Source organism: Mercenaria mercenaria, chromosome 17 (genome assembly GCF_021730395.1).
Source record: "Mercenaria mercenaria strain notata chromosome 17, MADL_Memer_1, whole genome shotgun sequence".
NCBI classification, from domain to species: Eukaryota; Metazoa; Mollusca; class Bivalvia; order Venerida; family Veneridae; genus Mercenaria; species Mercenaria mercenaria.
Window position 1 is genome coordinate 48,332,173 of NC_069377.1, and position 22,457 is coordinate 48,354,629.

Here is a 22,457-nt window from a genome sequence, read left to right on the forward strand (position 1 = left end):
CTGTTTGTTTTCTTTCTTTCTTTTAACTATTTCAGTACCATAACCAATGCAGTAAATAAAATTTGAATGTATCAGAAAAGAACTGGTCAAAAACAAATATAATTAAAGATATAATAAAATACTTAAATGGTAACAAACAAAATAAAGTGTTACACATACTGCCAAAAGTTTTAAATAGAGTGATACATGTATGTGTACAACAAAAAGGAAGGGACTTAGAAAAAACTATTGTGAAATCTTTAGGTACCGGTAAGTGAGGAACTATATTTTGAGGATTTTATGGTTTCCACCAATCATGAAATTAAATCCTAACAAACAAAATTCATAGTCATTTTATTTTTCAAAGATATTACATGGTGTTGTGTAAGCATGAAACTGATAGCAATTATAATACTTAAATGTACTACAAAGTTTTCATGGAGATGTATGAAATTATTGTTAGTTCTTACATGGCTGGATTTGATTGTCAATTAAACAAAGAAGAAAGTCAAGCTCTGTATATTCTGTGATAAACATTGGGTGACATGCCGACAAGTACGCATTATGACGTCATATTGCCGAATGATGTCAGGTTTGTTTCTGCTTGATTAAATGAAACCCAGCTAAATTTAATCAATATTTCAATAACCATGTAAGAATGAAAATCAAGATCTCCTTGTGGTTTGTTGTCTCATTTACCATGGTTCATCATGGTTCAATTCTTGTGCCTCTGAACTGTGAGAAATCAGGCGACAAAGCACTCAAAGGCCTTGACTATTTATTCATTATATCTAAGATACACAAACTGTATGTACTAGTTATTACTTGAAAACCGCTCTTAATGTAGTGTCTGGTTTATCACTCGAACATGTGTACTGTAAAATCAGGAATTTTGGCCAGGTTTTTTTTTTGCTTTACTCACAAGAATCTGTCTTCGTGAAAATAAATAAAAGTAAATACTCCCAAAAGTGCTTATGAGAAATCTCCCATGTTTAAAAGTTGGTCATAGATCATGAATATTGTACCATGTGAACCAATTCCAATTTCAACAAGGCAGTCTGAAAGACAGCTATATCCCCCACCACTGTTATAGATAATGAAAGGGTTGATGGTATTGGGTGGAAGCATACATGTTGTTAAGTATATTTTCATAGTCCATGTATGACAACATCAATGAATTCGAAAATCCTTCAAGGGGTTACGGAGATACATAGCGGACACAAAATGGAAGGCTCAAACCTTTGACCTTGAGTTGTGACCTTGACCTTGAGTCAACATGGCTGACTCGTAAGTTCTGCACATCATCTTGATGAGGTGATCATTTGACCAAAGTTTCATCAAAATCCTTCAAGGGGTTTAAGAGATACAGCGTGGACACAAAATGTTATGGAAGGATGGACAGACGTACAGACAGAGACCATTTCTATAACCCTCCACCACTCGTGATGAGGGATTAAATATAGCAAACTAATAGTCTCATGAAAATATCTGGGTCTGTATTCATAAATGTTTAAAGTCTATAACTTACACTTACAAATAATTAATTTGCCATAACTTTGTTTATAGCCCATTAATTATTTTATACAGATGAAATTTTTTTATGATGCTTTTACTTCCTGTTACCAGTACTTATTACTGCAAAGTTTCATCACAGTCTATGTAAAAATAAAATGACATATCAAAAAGAAAATTTAGCATTTTTTCGAACGAGTCTAAATTTGAGACTTAAAATATTGATGTATACTGACCCTGATTTTACATTATTTGGACTTGGATATCACTTGAAGTTGCAAGGGGATAAACAAAATGCTTGAGCAATCCAGTCAGAGAAAATTTCAGGAAAATTGCCGAGGAACACATACCTTGCTTGAGTAATCACAGACACTCAAACCATTGATGCTCAAGTGAGTGGTGTTTAAATGTAGTTATAAGCAAACAGAATAAATACTCTCCACTCAATAATGTTTGTTATCAGTGTAGTTGGAAACAATTTTTCTACCCATAAAGCAGATATTACTTTGACCAGCTCTGAACCAGCTACATGTATTTCATATCTGATCTAAGGTTCTGAGATGGTTGACCACAGCCTATAGACTTTTAATCACCCAAGTTCGGCATCTTTAAATAATCTGTACAGGTAAATATCTAGTGCTTTTTAGCACTTGCAGGAAATGTCTTCAAAGAAATGTTTGTGGAAAACTATAATTGTCTAACGAAGAATGAACAAGTTTGAAATTTCTCATACTATATAATCCTAATTTTCATGGGGCAACAAAGCAGTAAAATTCCCATTCATTTTATGTTCAAAAGACAATCTCCATGAATTTATATAACCCCATCAAACAGCCATCCTGGCCACAACCATGAAATTTCGTGCACACACGCAATTAAATTACTTTGTAGTATGAAGCCAAGTCTTGATGTCAGACTTGGAATTTTTTGCAATATAGGACCTGGTCACTTAGTCTAGTGAAGAACTGCGAAACACTACGGCAATAATTTTAACAAATTCAAAATATTTTTACAGTTTATTACATGTAAGTTAAATGCAGCTAAAAGTATAAACACTTGAAAGATATAACTGATATCAAACACAACTCAGTGAAGTACTGAAAGGCAGACATAAATGTAAGTATTTCAGATCCGATAGGACAGTTAAAACAATATCTAAATTCTTCAGATCCTGAATAACAGCATTCAGATCTGCAGAAAGTTTGAAACGGCAACTAAAATATGTAATATCTCTATTTCCTACGTATTTCCACATTCTGCTAGAAGTTCAGCCAACTTTCCACTCTTGTTAAGTTTCTGAAACTCTGAGTTACCACCAACACATTTCCCATTTATAAATACCCGAGGAACCTGAAAAAAAGAGATTGAAATAAGTTATACATTGTTTTTCTTTAAGTTTCTATTTAAATTACAATATTATCAAGCACATGAATAATTTTTCAACACCTGTAACAAGAGCTGTCACAGGAGACAGAGCGCTCGACTATTTTGATGCTGGATATAAGTGAAAAGGGCACATCTAAGGAAGCTGGAGCTATCAAAGGAGTGTTTAATAATGACTTCCACATGGATTACAATATTTGAAATTAGTTTAAGTCCGAGTCAAATGTGTTTATTAATTACAGAAGATCATGAGAGAAAAACATGAACTAAGTATAAAGGGACAAAATTCATGGAATATTTCTGCAAGTGTATTACTAGTATGCACCATATTATGTGGCTAATAATGTGGAACAACTATTTTTAATTTGAATCAAATCCATTCAGTAATAACTGAGATACATCAAAATGCACCACAACTTTAACTTGTAATTCTATGTAAAAAGGGTCTAATTCATAATATATTGGTGTCAGAGTTATGGATCTTGTGACATATGAAGAAGGGTGATGCTGTTAAACAATCATTTTATGTTTGAAACAAATCTATTAAGTAATGACAAAGATACGATGAAAAAGCATCAAAATTAACCAAAATTCTAAGTAAAAGGGGGAATAATTCATGAAATATTGGAGCCAGGGTTATGGACCTTGTGACATATGAAGAAGACAATGATGTGGAAGAACTATTTTAAGTTAAAATCAAATCAGAGATATAGTGAAAATGTATCAAACTTAGCCTGAAATTCTGAATAAAAGGGGGGCATATTTAAAGAAAAATTGGTGCTGGAGATATGTCCCTTGTGTTATATGACATGGCTGATGGAGTGGAACAAATATTTTAAGTTTGAATCAAATCCCTTCTGTAATAACAAAGATAGAATGAAAATGCATCAGAATTAAACAAAATTCTAAGTAAAAACGGGGCAAAATTCATGAATAATTGGTGCTAGGATTATTTGCCTTTTGTCATATGATGTGGGTCATGATGTGGAATAACTACCGGTACTTTAAGTTTGATAAACCGATAAAGTGAAAGTGCACAAAAACTTTAACCTGAAATTCTAAGTTAAAAAGGGGGGATAATTCATGAAACATTGGTTAGAGAGTTATGGCCCTTGTGTCATAGGATGTGAGTTGTGATGAGGTATAACTATTTTAAGACTAAAACAAATCCACCATGTAATAAGAGAGACAAAGTGAAAGTGCATCAAAACTTCAATGTGTGGACGTGGATGTAGACACCTGGGCGAGTAGGATAGCTTTCCATACTTTGTATAGTCAAGCTTAAAAGTAATCATTGCCTTTACATGGCTTACCATCTGATTTACCACAGTTCAAGACCTTCATATGGTTTATCATCTGATTTTCCATGGTTCAATACCTTTACATGGTTTATCATCTGATTTACCATGGTTCAAGGCCTTAACATAATTTATCATCTGATTTACCACTGTTTAAGGCCTTCACATGGTTTATCATCTGATTTTCCATGGTTCAAGGCCTTTACATGGTTAATCATCTTATTTACCATGGTTCAAGGCCTTTACATGGTTTATCATCTGATTTATCACAGTTCAAGGCTTTCACATGGATTATCATCTTATTTACCGAGGTTCAAGGCCTTCACATGTTTTATCTTCTGATTCACCATAGTTCAAGGCCTTTACATGGTTTACCATCTAATTTACCATGGTTTAGTGGTCAGATGCTCAAGAACTGAACTATGAGGGCATTAAATATTAATCATCCATCTCATTTTCCTGTGGGGAATTTATGTCAGCTACTTTATGCTGAACAGAAGTAAGTACCAGGTACAATTATCGTATGGTATCAAAATTAAGCAGTTCCCGTCACATTACGCAATTTACTGAAACACTACTAAAGAAAGGTATTAAGCACCCAAACACATAACAATCTTAAGTAACGATAAACTTTTCATCCTACCTACACGCTTATATTCAAAGTTTAAACAGCTTAACGCATATATATACAACACAATGCTGTTGAATGTCTAAATACAATTTAAATTTCACATACTGTAGAGGCACCAGTGATGGCTCCTAGGAGATTCTGTACATCACTACCATCTTGTCTACGATCAAGTTCTATAACTCTGGCATTTACTCCAATTTTCTGACATAAATTTTTCGTAGCACGACAGTATGAACAGGATGTCTTGGAAAATATCACTACACAGTTACTCTGGATCTCTGAGGTTATAAACTGTCCCTCGGGACTGTTCATATCTATAGTTGAACCGCTGTTTCCCATACTCTTGAATTTTAACTCCAGATGCGTAATACCTAATCTGAGCACTCTTTCTACAAAAGAAAAAAATTGCTCATTACCATGGGTATCCCCTCCATTAAAGATTTGGATAAAAAGAATTATGTGACAACCAACTGGCCATAAGCCAATGTTTTAAAGAAAGATGCATCATAGTTGATAGTCAGGTGTTACGGTAGACTAGCCACTAGACTGATAATAACTATATTTCTATATTTTTCCCTTTTTTGACGAATTCAATTTCATAGAGAAAAAAGCCAGTCTATTTTAGAGATTTTCACACAGGACTAATGTTGAAATTATCATATGATATTGGACATAGGATATAGACTGGCTACATACATTCAATCATAAAAATGTAAAAAGATATATCATAGTCTAGGAGCTAGTCTAGTGTTACGGTATTTAATAAATGAAATAGAAAACATGTTGATTATAATTTGGTGGTTAAAATCTTGGTTCCCAAAATGATTTTCAAAATTTATAGAAGATTTATGGATCGGTATGTGAACTCCAAATCAACTGAAACACAACCATTTTAACTTAATTCTCTCTAATTATTTGAATCTCTGCAATTATTTAATGCTCTGTTGATATAAACTGATGCCTTCTTTAAATAAATTTTTGTGCATATTATTTCATTTGCATCTCTCTGTAAATGAAAGAATGTGCACACTAACTATTATCACTTGCATCAAGTATTGAAATATTTAAGATATAGGTTTAAATTCATTTGCAGAGTGCAATAATTGAAATCTTGAGAGGTAAAAGTCTGTAACAAGAGGGACATGATGGCCCTAAATCACTCACCTGACATTTACAGCTTGATCGGATAATTTTAGAACTATGCTGTGAAATTATTTCAAAGTCAGGCCAGCAGTTTCAGCGAGAAGATTTTCATAGTTTTTCATGCATGCATGGAAAACCAGTCCCATGTTTTTAACGATGAATTGGGGAAATTTAGTAATTGGCCCAGCAGTTTTTTAGAGTCAATTTTTAAAGTTTTCCCATTTGGTTGCCTTGGAAACCAGAATTTTGCATAGATTACCTAGATTTGATGGAATATGAAAGGATCACCCAAGGAACATCCCTTTGAAGCTTGGTTGAAACTGGCAGTGGTTTATGAGATGTTCTTTAAAGAATTTGTGGATGATGGATGGATGACAGACATCGAGGTGCTCAGATGAGAAAAAAAAGATCCTTCGTTGAAGTCCTTTATGAACTGGACACCAACAGCTTTTCTACAGGTTCAAACTTGAGCTATCAGTAAAGGTTATTGATAACCAAACATGCTGCTTTGATACAGGGAGACTAAAATGTTTTGTCCTTTGACCTTCAAAAGTGACCTTGACTTGACCTTGAACAGTTCAACCTTGTGACCTGGGTTGTGCACACTGCATGTAAATTTGAGCTATTTACAAATATTTTAAGCTTTCACCTCTAACTTCTAAGTGTAACCTTGACCCTGGACCTGAGTACTCTTCGTGTTGTCTGGCTGAGGTTTAAACACTTGATGGTCATTTTACGAAATTCAGTTCAGTGTTTCAGAAAATATGGAACAAATACATATTTGAGCCATCTGATCTTTGACCTCTATGTGTGACCTTGACCTTGGACCTAGTGTACTGGATTGTGCACTCTGCGTGTATTGATGAGTTCAATATTTGATACTAGTTTTATGAAAATCTAAGTGTTTTAGAAGATCTGGAGTGGAAGCGAAGTTAAACTATTTCAACTTTAACTTTGAAGTGTGACCTTGACCTTTGATCTAGTGACCTTGGTTGTACACTCTCCATGTTGTCTTAATGAGGGAGATATTTGATGCTATTTTAATGTAAATCTTTGAAGCTGTTAAGAAGATATGGAGCGTACACAAAGCTAAGCTGTTTGATCTTTGACCTCTAAGATGACCTCTTGTCACTGGACCAAGTGACCTGATTAGTGCACTCAGCACATAAGTCTGATGACGTAAACAACTGATGCTGGTTTTATGAAAATCTTCCAAGTGGTTTAAACAATATGGATCTGACACAAAGTTATTTGGCCTTTGACCTCCTACTGTTATCTTGACCTTGAACCTAATAACCTGCATGTTGTCCTGATGTCTCAGGTTAAAAATTGATGCAAGTTTTATGAAAATATTCCCAGAGGTCAAGAAGATATGGAGCTGACAATTATGGACAGACACTGTCCAACAGACATGCGTGACTCCATGGCAATATAGCCTAAATATACTTTGTATCTGGGGGTATAATAATGAGAGAAGTATATGTGTATGCATACATGCATTTAATATTCGAGTTTACCTGTATGTATTATTATTATGTTTGATATGTTAATTTGGCATTCCATATAAATGACCTTAGCTTTGTGTGAATTGCAGGCGACCAAACAGAGGAGGAATATTCAAGTTGTATCCTAACAAAATTAATGTTTCCTAAAATATTTTGACAATTAATAACTTAAAATTGATATGATATATCACATTTGAGAAACCTGTAATATGTTTTTTTTTTATTTTAAATATTGACATTACCATGATTGTGTGTTCCAGCTTTAAATGTCATGACTGATGGGAATGATGGGAATTAACCTGAAGTTCTTGACCATGCGAGAGCATAGGTTTTTGGAATTATTGTGCAAATGGTCTACCAATATTACACTCCTAGCTGGCTTCTCTGTGCTTTCCCCTGTGCTCTGATCGATGACTCACCTGGTGCTACACCTGTCTTATCTCTTGACAGGTTCAAAATCATTCGCAGAGTGTAATAACTGAAATCTAATGAGAGCTAAAATTCTATAAAAAAAAAAAAAAAGATCCTGCTCAATTTTCATAATTATCACCTCTATAGCTCAATTATGGTATAGTGTCCAGTGTTAGACGTAAAATAAGTCAATTTCCATTTTAATATATATCTGTTACTGCCCTAGTTGGTTGCACAAATGCTTTGTTGCTCATGTATGTGACTAAATAATTTAATAAAGCTTACCTGTATTAGTTCTTCATACAGTGTAAAATACTATGTACAATCAAGGTACTGCATTAATAATTCAAGTAATAAATAAGATCTATTTTTATAGCTCTTTGATAATGAGGATCAACTTATACACTAATAGAACAGATATGTTGATTATCTGTTTTACATCCAAAAATAAATAGATCTAATTAAGAATATAGATTAACCTGAAAAAAAATATGGATACACACAGCCCAAAATATAAAATCACGTGATATCTAATTTTAGAATGTTAGTACGATGTACTATTAACTTCTACAAATTTCAATAAATGATAAATTATCAATTTGTGTAAAGTCGTTCAGATTATTTTCAAGTAGTGTTTATTAGTAGAATTGTTGAAACGTCGTAAAAAATAATGTTTTGTGCATTAGTCACGTGATAAAACAAAATCAAAATGGTGGACGCACACTCTGTCGGAAGTTCGTCAGCAATTTATTTTTGTTGTTTTAAATGCTAGCAATAGGTACATAATGTGGGTTAAACCTGAAGAAGTTCTTCTTGCGAATGCACTGTGGTAAGCTGTACATTTCAAATAAAAATTGTCACTAAACTCTTATTTACAAGTTATAATTACACATCCCATATCTGTTTTTCCCCAATTATTGTGACACATTTACAAATATAGATCTAGAATCTAGTAGCTTTAATTTATCCTTCAGAAATATAGATTCTATTTCAAAAATTAAGATTGCTTTAACGTAAGATCAGAAATGACAAAACAAATTTCAGACTGTTGTTGACATTGTATAATGATCATACAGACTATAGCTTAGCTGACACAGTTTTGGTGACCTTTTGTTTATTGTTATGTATGGCATGTTATGCAGGAATTAAAACTTGCAGATTTTAATTAAAAGCTGAATAAAGCATTTAAATTTAGGTAGTATAGTCCAATATCTAATGACTCAAATCAGAGACACAGTCTTGATATGCACATTTATTTTAATACATGTATCTCATTTTCTCGAATTCTCAGAGCTTCTCTGGTCTCAATTTTTCAACTGCAAGGCAGACCGATTTCACAGACTTACATTTACCGTATATCTGCCTCAACATCTCAAGTAGTTAGAATCAAAACTGTGGTGGAAATTGACGCATTTTAATTAAACTTCGAGATTTATAGTTTTATACATACACATCAAGTGAGTGACCGAGGTTTAAAAATAAACAGATCGATACACACACAGCTTTACAGGACTGAGGTAGAAATTTAAAGGTGTAAGCGGAAAACATGCTGACATACATGGAGTTTTAGTGTTTTGCCTACAAAATGGTTTTTTACATTAGTTAGGACATATAATGATTGTATTTGAAATGTCACTCAGCTTTCCAGACATGTAATATTTAGTGTGAAAAATTGGGTTTAGATATGTATTTGAAGACTCCAAAGTTAGCGAGTCGATTTGTTTCGCTGGTTATATACACATAGAAGGAAAACTTTCCGCATTGTTTTGTATGGTAAGTGGGTTGTGTACAGAGGGTGTTATATAGTCTCTATATATCAAAGAGCCCTTTGGGCACAATCAGTTGGGCTAGGGGCTTCTCATATTCTTGTTTTTTTGTCTTAATGTTGTCAGATGATATAATGTTTGTTATTTTCTTGACAGGTATGTTACAAAACAGACACACTGAAAATTTCAAGTAATTTGAACGCAAAATGATGAAAATATTGGCATTTTACTGAATTTTATTTTATCTGGTGGTGTAAGCAAAATTGCAATAAATTATTCACTATGCAATTAATTGTCATATTTCTTGATGTATTTACTACAGAATATATCTTTTTATAAATTGCACACTATGGTAATTTAAATGTATTTAAAATTCTACAAGTTGTTTGTTCTGAAGAGTCAAATTAAATGGGAATACTGGAAACTCTTGGTCCATTTCTTAGGTTGGGGTGGTATCAAATACTGTAACAAATAATTAAATGACATAATTTCTATAACATCTCATGGCTCCATAATTATGAGGGACAAGTGAATTTTCTACAAAATTACACACAAATACTGTTTATGAAATGGTTAATCTGTCACTGGGAATAAAACAACCCCGTAGGCCCCTGAGAATATGAGAAAACAGCATACTTGTATTTCAGTGACCCTAAATTTGACAATTAAGATTCATAGGGTAGTGGCCCTTCTTACTTGCTATATCTCATGGCCTTAAACTCTCTCCCATATTTCATGCTTTCTAATAATTTCATGGTGTTAGAAGCAAACCTTGCATGAAAGTCAATTTACAGAAGACAATTTTTCGGTATTTAAACGTATATTCACTGAGATATTTCAGTGTTTACCAGCTGTCTGTTGAACTTGTTGAATGGAGCACTTAATTCTTGCAGGGGGTAATTATGTGGATTAATTGGGAAGGAAAGTCCCAGTTGACATGACTGAACAGTTGACATGATTTAAACAGGGTGTGACATTTCACTCCTGTAAACTAAGGATACCGAAGAGAACCTAAACATAATTGGCATACTTTTTCTTCAATTCAATTAGCCTGATGGTAACAGTTGGTTTAATAGCCAGATATAAATTACAATGTACTGACATGCTTGCATATCTTCCGCATACATGTATGTGTGTTATTTTGAAGGAAAAAAGGGAATTCTGCCTCCTGAAATTTTGAGGCTACATATACGTTAGAAAAAGCTTTAAAGTAAGTCACTGTGGCAGCAGCAAGTAAGACCTTAATGCACAGGAGGTAGCCCTAGAATTTCAGTTGCCTTTCACAGTAACTGGAAATGATGTTTTACATTTCAGGGTGACAGAAAGAGCCAACCCTTATTTTGTGTTACAGAGAAGAAAAGGTTATGGAGGCGGAGGGATTGCAGGTCTGCTGGTTGGCACATGGGATACTGTAGTCGATAACAAGGTTCAGTATTGTTCCACCTTTTTAGACAGATTTGATCACACTTTTCAAATACATTAAGCATGAGGCTACAATAATTATCAGCAGTGTTTTAGATAAGACCTTGAATGGAAATCTTTAGGAATGGGTATATCTTAACTGACTTTTATATTTTGAAATATCCTTCATAAATGTAAAATGGAGTGACTATAAAAGTTGCACACACAAGGCTAGTTTTCTTGGCTGCTCCAGTTTACAAGCTGGCTTTTATGAAAGAAAGTCCTTTAATTGTTTATATCTTATCCAAAATATGAAATAATTTCTGAAAATCATATAACCACTTAAAAACTCTAAATTTAAAGATGAAGCAAAAACTGTATAAGGATGAAATAAGTTATTAGAGAATTGTTTCACTTACTGATCAAAATAACATGAGGTTACCATTGTTTCAGATGAATTATACATGTACCAGGATATGATTATTTGTTATGTAAGTGCTGAATTGGTTGATGTTACAGTAACACATACAATTACAGTAAAAATAACATCCTGTTAGAAATAACACATTTAGGCAATTAATATTTAATGACTGTTTTTGTAGTATTTTGGGGGAAAAAAACCAACATTTAATAAAGTGGTAAAACTGCAGATTCGGGTCAGATTTTTGCAACTGAGAAAGACTTTTCAAAGTAGAAACAGTGTGATTTGGTTAATTTGGCAGTTTCTTTTTATAAAATTACTTTAGTAGTCTATAGAATATGCAAAATAACTGTCTACTATATTAGTGACATGGAAAAATGTGCAATGTTAAACAGTTGGAAATAACTGACTCCAAAATATTACTGTTATAAATTATATAGAATTAAATAGGGTTTTTTTATTCATGTAATTGAAAGCAATAAGTATCAGTTTAGAAAAATAAAATTATGAGTTATGTCCTTTAATGAACATTTCACTTATTTTATAGAAAATGTCAGTTACACTATTGAAAGAATCAGTAACACTATTGAAAAGTCAGTTACACTATTGAAAAGTCAGTTACACTAAGTCTGTTGAAAGAATCAGTCACACTATAGCAAATGTAAGATATGCTGTTGAACATGTTATCAAGAAGGTCAGTTACACTTTTGAAAAGATCAGTTACCCTTAGCAAACATCAGTTACACTGTTTAAAGAATCAGTTACACCATTCAAAAGGTCAGTTACCCTATTGAAAAGGTTGTTACACTAAATCAATTGAAAGAATCAGTTACACTATTGAAAAGGTCAGTTACCTTTGAAATAGTCATTTACACTTCTTTCAGTCTGTTTAAAGAATTAGTTACACTATTGAAATGGTCAGTTACACTATAAGTCTGTTTAAAGAATCAGTTACACTATTGGAAAGGTTCAGTTACACATTTTATATGATTCACTGCATAGCAGATGTCAATTCTAGAATTTTCTTGTCTGATGTAACATGCAAAATTTGTCATACTTTACTTAAAAAATAAGGTTAGACTTATAAATAAACCTTTTCTTTCTATAACTGTAATGGCAACAGATGTTTTCAGTTAGCTATGTGATGTTGAGTCAGAGAAAGACTAACATGCTGATTAATTTAATAAGTTTTGAAAAATCAAAATATTCAGATCATTGCTACATGTGTGTATACCTAAAAGGTATTTGCTCACATTTAGGGTGAGAAAATTGACTAAATTTACAGCAACAGTAGCAGCATTTATGTTTATTAATGTCAGGCTCATGTGACTTAGGAATAACATGACTAAGTTTGATATCAAATGTTTACCTGAAGTTGTGAAATAAGACAGAAGTGAAAGCCAGTATTAAATATTTGTTGAAATTTTATTGAATATTGACAGTGTCTCATATGTTTGACTCCTTTTCAGATATTGTCCTTTTTTACTTTACATCGAAAACTTTACAAAAAAAAAAATTAATTAATACCAAAAGGTACTTTTACAAAATAAATACTTATACAGATATTTAATGAATGGATTTCATTTTACTCCAAAAATTTCAACAAGGCACATCAAAGAATGCTGTGAAATTAGAAATTAGTTAATTTCACAGGCTTGTAATTTCATGGGTTTGGCCTTTCATGGACATGTAATTTCGTGGGTTTGGCCTTTCACGGAGATGTGATTTCATGGGTTTGGCCTTTCACTGACATGTAATTTCGTTGGTTTGGCCTTTCACTGAATTTAATAACTTGGGTTTGGCCTTTCACGGACATGTAATTTTGTGGGTTTTGCCTTTCATGGACATGTGATTTCATGGGTTTGGCCTTTCATGGACATGTGATTTTGTGGGTTTGGCCTTTAACTGACATGTAATTTCATGGGTTTAGCCTTTCACGGTCATGTAATTTCGTGGGTTTGGCCTAAATGAATGTTACCCTCAATAAAATCTTGGACGAGTTCGATATTAGGTCACCTGGAGTTAAAAACTAGGTCACCAGGTCAAATCAAAGGGAAAGCTTGTTAAGGTAGTTCTGCACGTTTGATAAACCGGAATTGATGGCGTAACGTCATTTATCCGGAAAACGTAGAATAAAGCCTGGATTTGGTGTACGGAAACGAAAATCATTTTATGAATTAATCGCAACCTGTGTGTAAATTTATTACATTGACACTGTTGCTTTATTTCTAATGTCAAAATATGGTACTAAAATATATGACACGTTAAATAATTCAAAATCATGTCTTAAAATTAGCGTGAAATGTCCGGTTCATTTTAATTTCGGTCAAATATCTTAAAAATAAGCACACGGACCTATACATTTTATTTCATCAAATTATAGACCATATCTTTATTTACAACTTGAGAAGTTTAATCAAAATCTACATTGTAGAAAAACTTCTATCCGCGAAAATGTTCTGAAAGTTATGATTTTCCCATAGATTCCCATTATGAAATATTGCGTGAGGTCCATATTTTTCAAATCAGTCTAGCAAAAAATCAAGCACACGACCCTATCCTTTTTATTTGCTGAATTTTCTAGGTATATTCTGAAGTTCTGAAGTATTGAAAAATCAGAGTTTTATCAAATTCTACATTGTAGAAAAAAATTCGATCCAAACGTGCAGAACTACCTTAACACTCTAAAGGTCACATTTTTGGCCCAATCTTATTGAAACCTGGTCAGAATGTTACCCTCAATAAAATCTTGGACAAATTCGATATTGGGTCATCTGGGGTCAAAAACCAGGTCACCAGGTCAAATCAAAGGAAAAGCTTGTTAACACTCTAGAGGTCGCAATATGAGCGTAATCTTAATGAAACTTGGTCAGAATGTTACCCTTAATAAAGTCTTGGACGAGTTTGATATTGGGTCATCCAGGGTCAAAAACTAGGTCACCAGGTGAAATGAAAGGAAAAGCTTGTTAACACTGTAGAGGCCAGATTTATGATATATCTTCATGAAACTTGGTCAGAACCTTAATCTTGATGATCTCAGGGTCCAGTTTGAATCAGGGTCATGTAAGATCAAAAGTTAGGTCACCAGGTCAAATCAAAGGAAAAGCTAGTTTACACTGTAGAGGCCACATTTATGACCCTATCTTAATGAAACTTGGTCAGAATGTTAATTTTGATGATCTATAGGTCAAGTTCAAATCTGGGTTAGGTGGGCAGAAACTAGGTCACTAGGTCAAATCAAAGGAAAAGCTTGTTAACACTCTAGAGGCCACTTTTATGACTGTATCTTCATGAAACTTAGTCAGAATGTTTATCTTGGTGATCTTTAAGTCAAGTTTGAATCTGGATCATGTTGGGTCAAAAACAAGGTCACCTGGTCAAATCAAAAGAAAAGCTTGTTAACACTCTAGAGGCCACATGTATGACTGTATCTTCATGAAACTTAGTCAGAATGTTAATCTTGGTGATCTTTAGGCCAAGTTCGAATCTGGGTCATGTCAAGTCAAAAACTAGGTCACTGGGTCAAATCAAAGGAAAAGCTATTTAACACTTTAGAGGCCACATTTATGAGCATATCTTAATGGAACTTGGTCAGAATGTTAATCTTGATGATCTTTAGGTCAGATGGTCAGGTGAGCGATACAGGGCCTTCATGACCCTCTTGTTATGATTTTACAGTAGCTTGGGAAGGAGAACTTCAAATGAAGTAGCACACGTTGACCTAACACATGTTTTCTTGCATACAAGACAAGATTTTCATGTATTTTTGCAGGTGCTGGGAAAATTTGTCTTACACTTGAGGTGTAAGATGACTCTTCTGCTGTGAATTCATACACTGCTACAGTAAAAAGGCGCTTAAAAGAAAAACATTTGACATTGTTTAATTTTAGTTTTTCTGTTAATTGAAAAATACGATATGAGAAAAAAGAATCTATCACAAGTTAAAGGTGAAGATGGAAATATCTGACTGTCAGGTAACTGTTTTGCAGTAACTCAGTAGAACCCTCTATCACCAAAACAGTAATCCTTGAGCCAGATATTTCCATCCCCACCTTCAACCAGTGAAAGATTCTTTTAATCTTTAATAGATAAATGAAAGCAGTGTTCCTGCACAGTTATGCTTTTAAACATGAATTCTTTTTGCTTTTTCAGACACCTCCCTATCGAATTTTACATCAGACTCCAGATTCAGAACTGAGTTATTGTAAGTAAACCCTTAGCAGGAAGGTTGAGATTTCAATACTTGAAATTATACAGATATTATGTGTAAATCTCTATGTATTGTACATTCATTAATAAAAGAAAGGTTCAATAAATTTAACAGAATGGCTAGCTTCATGAAAGTGTGCACTGAATTTAACAGCAAAAATTGATATTAGGAGTATTTTAATGTGTTTGCAATGTTCTGATTTCTTAAATCCACTGGCACTTATTGTCCCCTACCCCCTGTTTCAAGAAAAGAAGGGGGACATAAAAATGGGCAGTGTCCATCTGTCTGTCAGTCTGTCACACCTTGTTTCCAAGCCATAACTGTGCCATCTGTCACAGGATTTTGAAAATACATGGCATAAATGTTCCCCATGAGACAATGTATCACATGCAAGGCTAAGATCCTTAGCTCCAAGGTCAAGATCACCATTTGAAGACAAAGGTTAACATAGTCTGTTTTGTGTCAAATCCATTACTCTGCCATTTATCAAAAGGATTTCAAATTACTTGGCTCAAATTTTCTCAGTAATGAGATGACATATCACGTGCTAGACTCATTCCCTATCTCAAACAGTTACACTTGGAACTTGAAGTTCAAACATTTTAGGTATAGTTATTCTATCTAGTATTTTAGGGGGATTGTGTCATACAATGATGTCATCATTCTTTTTGAGTTATGCCCCTTTTTGGACTTAACCATATTACAGCTACCTCTGTACCTTGTATACTCAGCCCCATCTACAGTTTCCATCCAGTTAAAATGGAAACTGATAATCATCATCAACATGAAGTAGACAGATATTGCTGGGAATTTCATGTCAAATTTCTTTGGAGTTTGTCCAGTTTTTGACTTTATATTTTATTCTAATCAAGCATTTCCAGGGGGGCATGTGTCATTCAATGTTATTATCATTCTTGTTGTTATATTTCTGTTTTTCATTACCAGACAGACCTATTTAGTATTATAAAACAATTTTTTGTGTTTTCATCATTATTGAACGATTACTAATTGAAATAGAATAATTAATGATTTGTCGACGTAACCATGATTATTAATTGATGATATTTGCGATAATGGCCTCGAGATAAAATATTTTGAATAATTGATGAGGTTGCACATTTGATAATGCCACGAGCTAAATAAGTAGATGTGTTGTAAAATGAGCAATTTGATTGTTATTTTTATTGTATTTTATCTAGTATAGAGGTAGTCTTATGTTGATAAGTTTAGATTGTTTACAATTAATTAATTTCTGTAGCAAGTTATTGAAATGGTTTTATGCCCACGATGTGGAAGACCTGGGAGAGATAGTGTTTAAACATTTGTTTGTTTGTTTATTTGGGTTTTACGGCGCACCAACACAGTAAAGGTTATATGGCGCCAAACAGGACTACAAATTTTGGTTCCACATCTCATTTACATCGAAATAAAAACATGAGGTATGGAATCAAAATTTGCATACCTGTTGGAATCACAGAGTTACCGCAAAACCAAGTGTTAAGACCCTATTAGTCGCCTCTTACGATCATGCAAGGGTAAGGCAGTGGTTCCAATTCTTTTCATACACAGATTGTCCCAGAACCACCTGTCCATCTGTAAGTCTGTTAGTCTGTCAGTACGTCCATCACACTTTCTTGTGAACTCAGTTCCTACAGTTTCCATCAAGTTGAAATGTAACTTAGTAGACATCATCAACATGAAATGGACATGTGCATGTTTTCAGGACTTTCATGTCATCCTTTTCTGGACTTTGAAATATATCAACTACATCAGAAAATTGTGTACTTACCTTCTCCTGCAAATTCCCTTATGGCCCTTATGTTTGAACTAGCTCACCCTCGTTGAAAAATGCCGCTCAAAATACCCATCTTTATGCCTCTACACAAAACTTGCATTTTCTTGTCATTCACTGTAATCTTCACGAGTTGCTCTGTGAGCATTGGACACTGTTCATGCAAAATTAATGAAATTTGATAATTTTATTTTTTTTTAGCTGTGTCTGCTGCCAACAACAAGAAGGACATTACAAGAGACTGGGAATGGATAGAAGCAAACTTAATGCAAACTTTAGGTAATGCTCAAAATCTTCTATTCTCATTGAAGCAATGCACTGTATACACTCAGTTATACAGAATGTGAAAAATTAATAACGTTTGACAGCACTCAATGTGAACAACTACCATATTGCCGGGGCAGATAAAGTTGAATGCCCTTGGGCCAAAGGAAAATTTTATCAGCCATTGTATACTGGTACATCTGAAAATGAAATTGAAAATGGCCCATTTGTCTTATTACATTAAAGTTATCACTTGATTTTAACTAGAATAAAATAATTGCTGTTTAGTGTAACAGTACTGTAATTGTAGGGGTTACATATGTATAACAAGGAAAAATTTGAAAATGAAAGTGAAATTGAAGGTTTATTTGTCCCAATAGCAAAACATATGGTAAAGCCCTTTTTGAAAAGTGCATAAAATGGAAAGAAAGACTGAATTAGCCAATACAGTTATAAATTGTTCAGAGTTATAAATGTCAGAAGAAGCAAGCAAAAAAAAAAAAAATCATATGGTTGGTTTTCATCTAAATTCTAATACTTGATATTCTTGCATGCCTGACAGAAGTTTTGCATGTTTTCGCTGATGCAGGAAAAATTGTCTTTTCTCCGGGTGTGTAAGATGACATACATACTGTAATTTGTGAATGAATGTAGGAATTCATGTGCTACTGTTAAGAAAAGTGCTTAAAAGAAAAGCATTCGTATAAAAAAGAATCTGTTTTGTGGTAACTTAGTCAAATCTCATTACTCCCTAAACAATTACCCTCAAGCCAGATATTTCATTCTGCACCTTCAACCAGTGAAAGGTTCTTATAATCTTTTAGTCCTATGTTTGAGTAAGTTAATATTTATGTTCTTTTACATGCCCTTATCTAAGTGTCATCCGTATATGAAAACATATCAATGCAAACGTTTTTTACAGGGGCGTTTGAGACAGATGATGAGGCTACAGAATTTGTTAGATGTAAGATAGAAAGTATGGTAGCCAACAAAGTGGACCAGTCAAAAGATGGTATATATTTTACAGAATTTGATTGCTTGAAACATTTTAACAGACTTATAAAATTATGCAAGGCTATGAGTCAGTCCACAAAGTTAAATCTCAGTAAACACATGGAATTCTCATTCAGTTCAATTAAAAAAATCTAGGAAATTCATAGCCCAACAAAATACCAGTTTTTATCAAAACTACAAAATTTCATGCCCACAAAATTTTCAAGTACATTGTATTTAAATGAAATAAAATATTTCAGATGAAGAGACGAAAAGTTTCAGAACAGCCACTAGGAAGTTCATGAAGCTGTTCAATATGCCAAAAGAAGAAAAGTTAGTGAATCATTACTCATGTAGTTATTGGAAGGGAAAGGTTCCGCGCCAAGGTTGGATGTACCTGAGTATAAATCACATGTGCTTCTATTCTTTCCTAATGGGCAAGGAAGCTAAGGTCATTGTCAGATGGACAGATATAACGGTGAGTCAGTCAGTTTTCTCTTAGTAGCTGAAAGGGAAAAGTTCCTCACAAAGATTGCATGTACCTGATGCTTTTATTCTTTCCTAATGAGCAAGGATGCTGAAGTAATATTATGATTGATCTGTATAATCAGTTAGAGAGATAACATTGACTTTTTTCAGAATTTTGTTGTGAATAAGAGTTAATGTAGGTGTGAGATCTTATAACTAAGTACTTATATGTAAAATTCTTTTGAATATGAAATGATTATCTTAAATAAATTGAGCTTTCTGAATGAACAGACTGATTAAGTTTAGTTAAACATAGCTTGAAAGTTAAAATGCAATGTTCTGTGACGTACATTTGAAAGGATGCTTGAGATATGACAGTACATTGTATGCCACTTGGTACCTGTTTAAATTTATTGGTCAGGTGCTACCAGGCTAAGAGGTTTTTAAACTCCAGTAAGGGGTTGTTCAACCTTGAAATCCCAAAGCTAGGGTCATGTTGAGGTTAAGACTGCATATCCTCATATGATACCACTCTAACCTTTTTTTATCCTAGAAAAACTCCCAAGATTAGTCTGATTTGGTCAAGCTGAAAGCATTTCTCATAATGTAGCTAAAATGAATTGCTATAAACTAAATGTATTGCTTAAAAGTTTGTTTATATCTGTCAACAGAAATTGGAACGAGGGAACAATATGCTGTTACCAGAGAGCATCAGAGTGTCGACACGAGAAGGAGAGGTACTTTAGTTATTTCAAGCATTATATTGCTTGTAAGAAAAGTTGTAACAGCTTCCATTAATTATGTTCTTTGAAAGCTTCTTTGGATTCCTACCAGTTGCAGAAGTATAAAACTTGAGATGTGAGACCATTGTCAGAGATTATAATAACTGAAACCAGACACAAAAGTTATGAAACTTGAAATTGGAGACCATTGTCAGAGATTACAAAAACTGATACCAGTCTCGGAGGTTATGAAACTTGAGATTGGAGACCATTGTCAGAGATTATAAAAAACTGAAACCAGTCTCGGAGGTTATGAAACTTGAGATGGAGACCATTGTCAGAGATTATAAAAACTGAAACTAGTCTCAGAGGTTATGAAACTTGAGATGGAGACCATTGTCAGAGATTATAAAAACTGTAACCAGTCTCGTAGGTTATGAAACTTGAGATTGGAGACCATTGTCAGAGATTATAAAATCTGTAACCAGTCTCAGAGGTTATGAAACTTGAGATTGGAGACCATTGTCAGAGATTATAAAAACTGAGACTAGTCTTGCAGGTGATATCTTTGCGATTGGAGACCACTTTCAGAGGCTTTAAAAACTGAGACCAGTCTTGGAGGTTATAAATTTGAGTTTGGGGACCATTGTCAGAGATTATAACCCAAATTTAGAGACCAGTTCCAGAGGTTAAAAAGCTTGAGATTGGAGAACAGGATGAGAGGCTATATGACCAGTCTTATTGAATGCAGCCATGTCATCGGTTTATTCCAAATCTGTGCTCAGAAGGAACCATTTTGGTGCTGGAGATTTCAGACTTCGACTCGTGTTATATTTTCTGGTCCTGTGGGTTGATAGAGACCATTCAGTTCATCTATATAATAGAATTTCATTTAAGCCTGTGCAAAGAGGCATGAGTAGTGTTACATGTTTCATTACCTCTCATGAACAGTTTCAGTTTAACTTGATTTGCTGTTAAATTGCTTGATACATTCTGTGCTTCCCAAGGACCTTATCAATTTCTTTATCTGCAGTCTCATTTTTATAGCCTTTGACCAGCACTCATTGATTGTTGAGATTATTCTCACCTGGATTTGTACCTATCACTTTCGTGTTAGGAGTCGGACACTACCACTAAACCACTGGTATCAGTGATGTAATAAAGTGTAATAAAGTAAAATTTTTAAAACCTAGTGATGTAGCAAAGTGTTATAAAGTTACAGATGGTACCTATGAAAGAAGATTTTGTCACATCAGTAAAACGAAAATATTAATGAAACAGCAGATAATTATTAAATTGATAAACAAGAGAGAGAATTATTCAAATTTCTCATTTACTGATATATGTGAAAGATTTAAGAATATTTTTATGCCCCCGAAGGGAGGCATATAGTTTTTGAACAGTCTGTCGGTCTGTCCGCATTTTTCGTGTCCGGTCCATATCTTTGTCATCGATGGATGGATTTTCAAATAACTTGGCATGAATGTGTACCACAGTAAGACGACGTGTCTTGCGCAAGACCCAGGTCCGTAGCTCAAAGGTCAAGGTCACACTTAGACATTAAAGGATAGTGCATTGATGGGTGTGTCCGGTCCATATCTTTGTCATCGATGGATGGATTTTCAAATAACTTGGCACGAATGTGTACCACAGTAAGACAACGTGTCGTGCGCAAGACCCAGGTCCGTAGCTCAAAGGTCAAGGTCACACTTAGACATTAAAGGATAGTGCATTGATGGGCGTGTCCGGTCCATATCTTTGTCATCGATGGATGGATTTTCAAATAACTTGGCATGAATGTGTACCACAGTGAGACGACGCGTCGCGCATAAGACCCAGGTCCGTAGCTCAAAGGTCAAGGTCACACTTAGACGTTAAAGGTCATTTTTCATGATAGTGCATTGATGGGCGTGTCCGGTCCATATTTTTGTCATTCATGCATGGATTTTAAAATAACTACGCATGAATGTGTGACACAGTAAGACGACGTGTCGCGCGCAAGACCCAGCTCCGTAGCTCAAATGTCAAGGTCACACTTAGACGTAGCCGTAACTATTCATTTAAAGTGCCATCGGGGGCATGTGTCATCCTATGGAGACAGCTCTTGTTCTCTATTACTGCTGTCATACATATTTCTCATGCAGCTTGTTGTTATGTTTTCCAGTATGTGTTCTCCATGTTTATGCATATAAATGAGACATACAGAATAATGGAACAGCTCGCAAATATGGCCATGAAACAACTGATGTTGGAGGGAGGATTCGAGGAGGATAAGACCATTCTTGACAGAACTAAGTATGAAATAAATCATGACTTTGTAGTTTCTATCTGGGTATGAATAACATGGGTGTGTTTTAAGTATGGTTAAATATTTCTGTGGACAACATTTGGTAAATTGTGAGTGTTTCAGATGACAGTGTATTGTATGTGAAGAAGCATGGCAACTTGATGATTGTGACATTTGGAATGCTTTGCTCTTATGGTCAAAATAATTTGTAGGAATTTAAATATAACCATTGAATAATTACAATTTCATTTACTTTGATGCATGCATTTCA

At 34.0% G+C, this 22,457-nt stretch overlaps 2 protein-coding genes across 3 annotated transcripts in view; one reads left to right on the forward strand and one right to left on the reverse strand.

The window, feature by feature from the left end:
* Positions 1-2,730: 2,730 nt before the first annotated feature.
* LOC123536352 (uncharacterized) lies at positions 2,731-5,974 on the reverse strand. The gene is made up of 3 exons (XM_053527827.1): positions 5,968-5,974; positions 4,909-5,192; positions 2,731-2,841 (listed from the first exon to the last, which is right to left on the reverse strand). The coding sequence occupies exons 1-3, from the start codon at positions 5,972-5,974 to the stop codon at positions 2,731-2,733; spliced, it is 402 nt and encodes a 133-aa protein (XP_053383802.1).
* A 2,572-nt stretch (positions 5,975-8,546) lies between these two features.
* Positions 8,547-22,457, forward strand: part of LOC123536351 (TBC1 domain family member 9-like) — a 48,338-nt gene continuing 34,427 nt past the window's right edge. For both annotated transcript variants that reach the window (XM_045319472.2, XM_053528096.1), the window contains exons 1-8: positions 8,547-8,691; positions 10,943-11,054; positions 15,603-15,654; positions 17,654-17,731; positions 18,639-18,728; positions 18,970-19,187; positions 19,849-19,914; positions 22,064-22,194. In XM_045319472.2, coding sequence (XP_045175407.2) covers positions 8,648-8,691; positions 10,943-11,054; positions 15,603-15,654; positions 17,654-17,731; positions 18,639-18,728; positions 18,970-19,187; positions 19,849-19,914; positions 22,064-22,194 — 791 coding nt within the window. In that variant the 5' untranslated portion in view covers positions 8,547-8,647. The remainder of the gene's footprint in view (positions 8,692-10,942; positions 11,055-15,602; positions 15,655-17,653; positions 17,732-18,638; positions 18,729-18,969; positions 19,188-19,848; positions 19,915-22,063; positions 22,195-22,457) is intronic.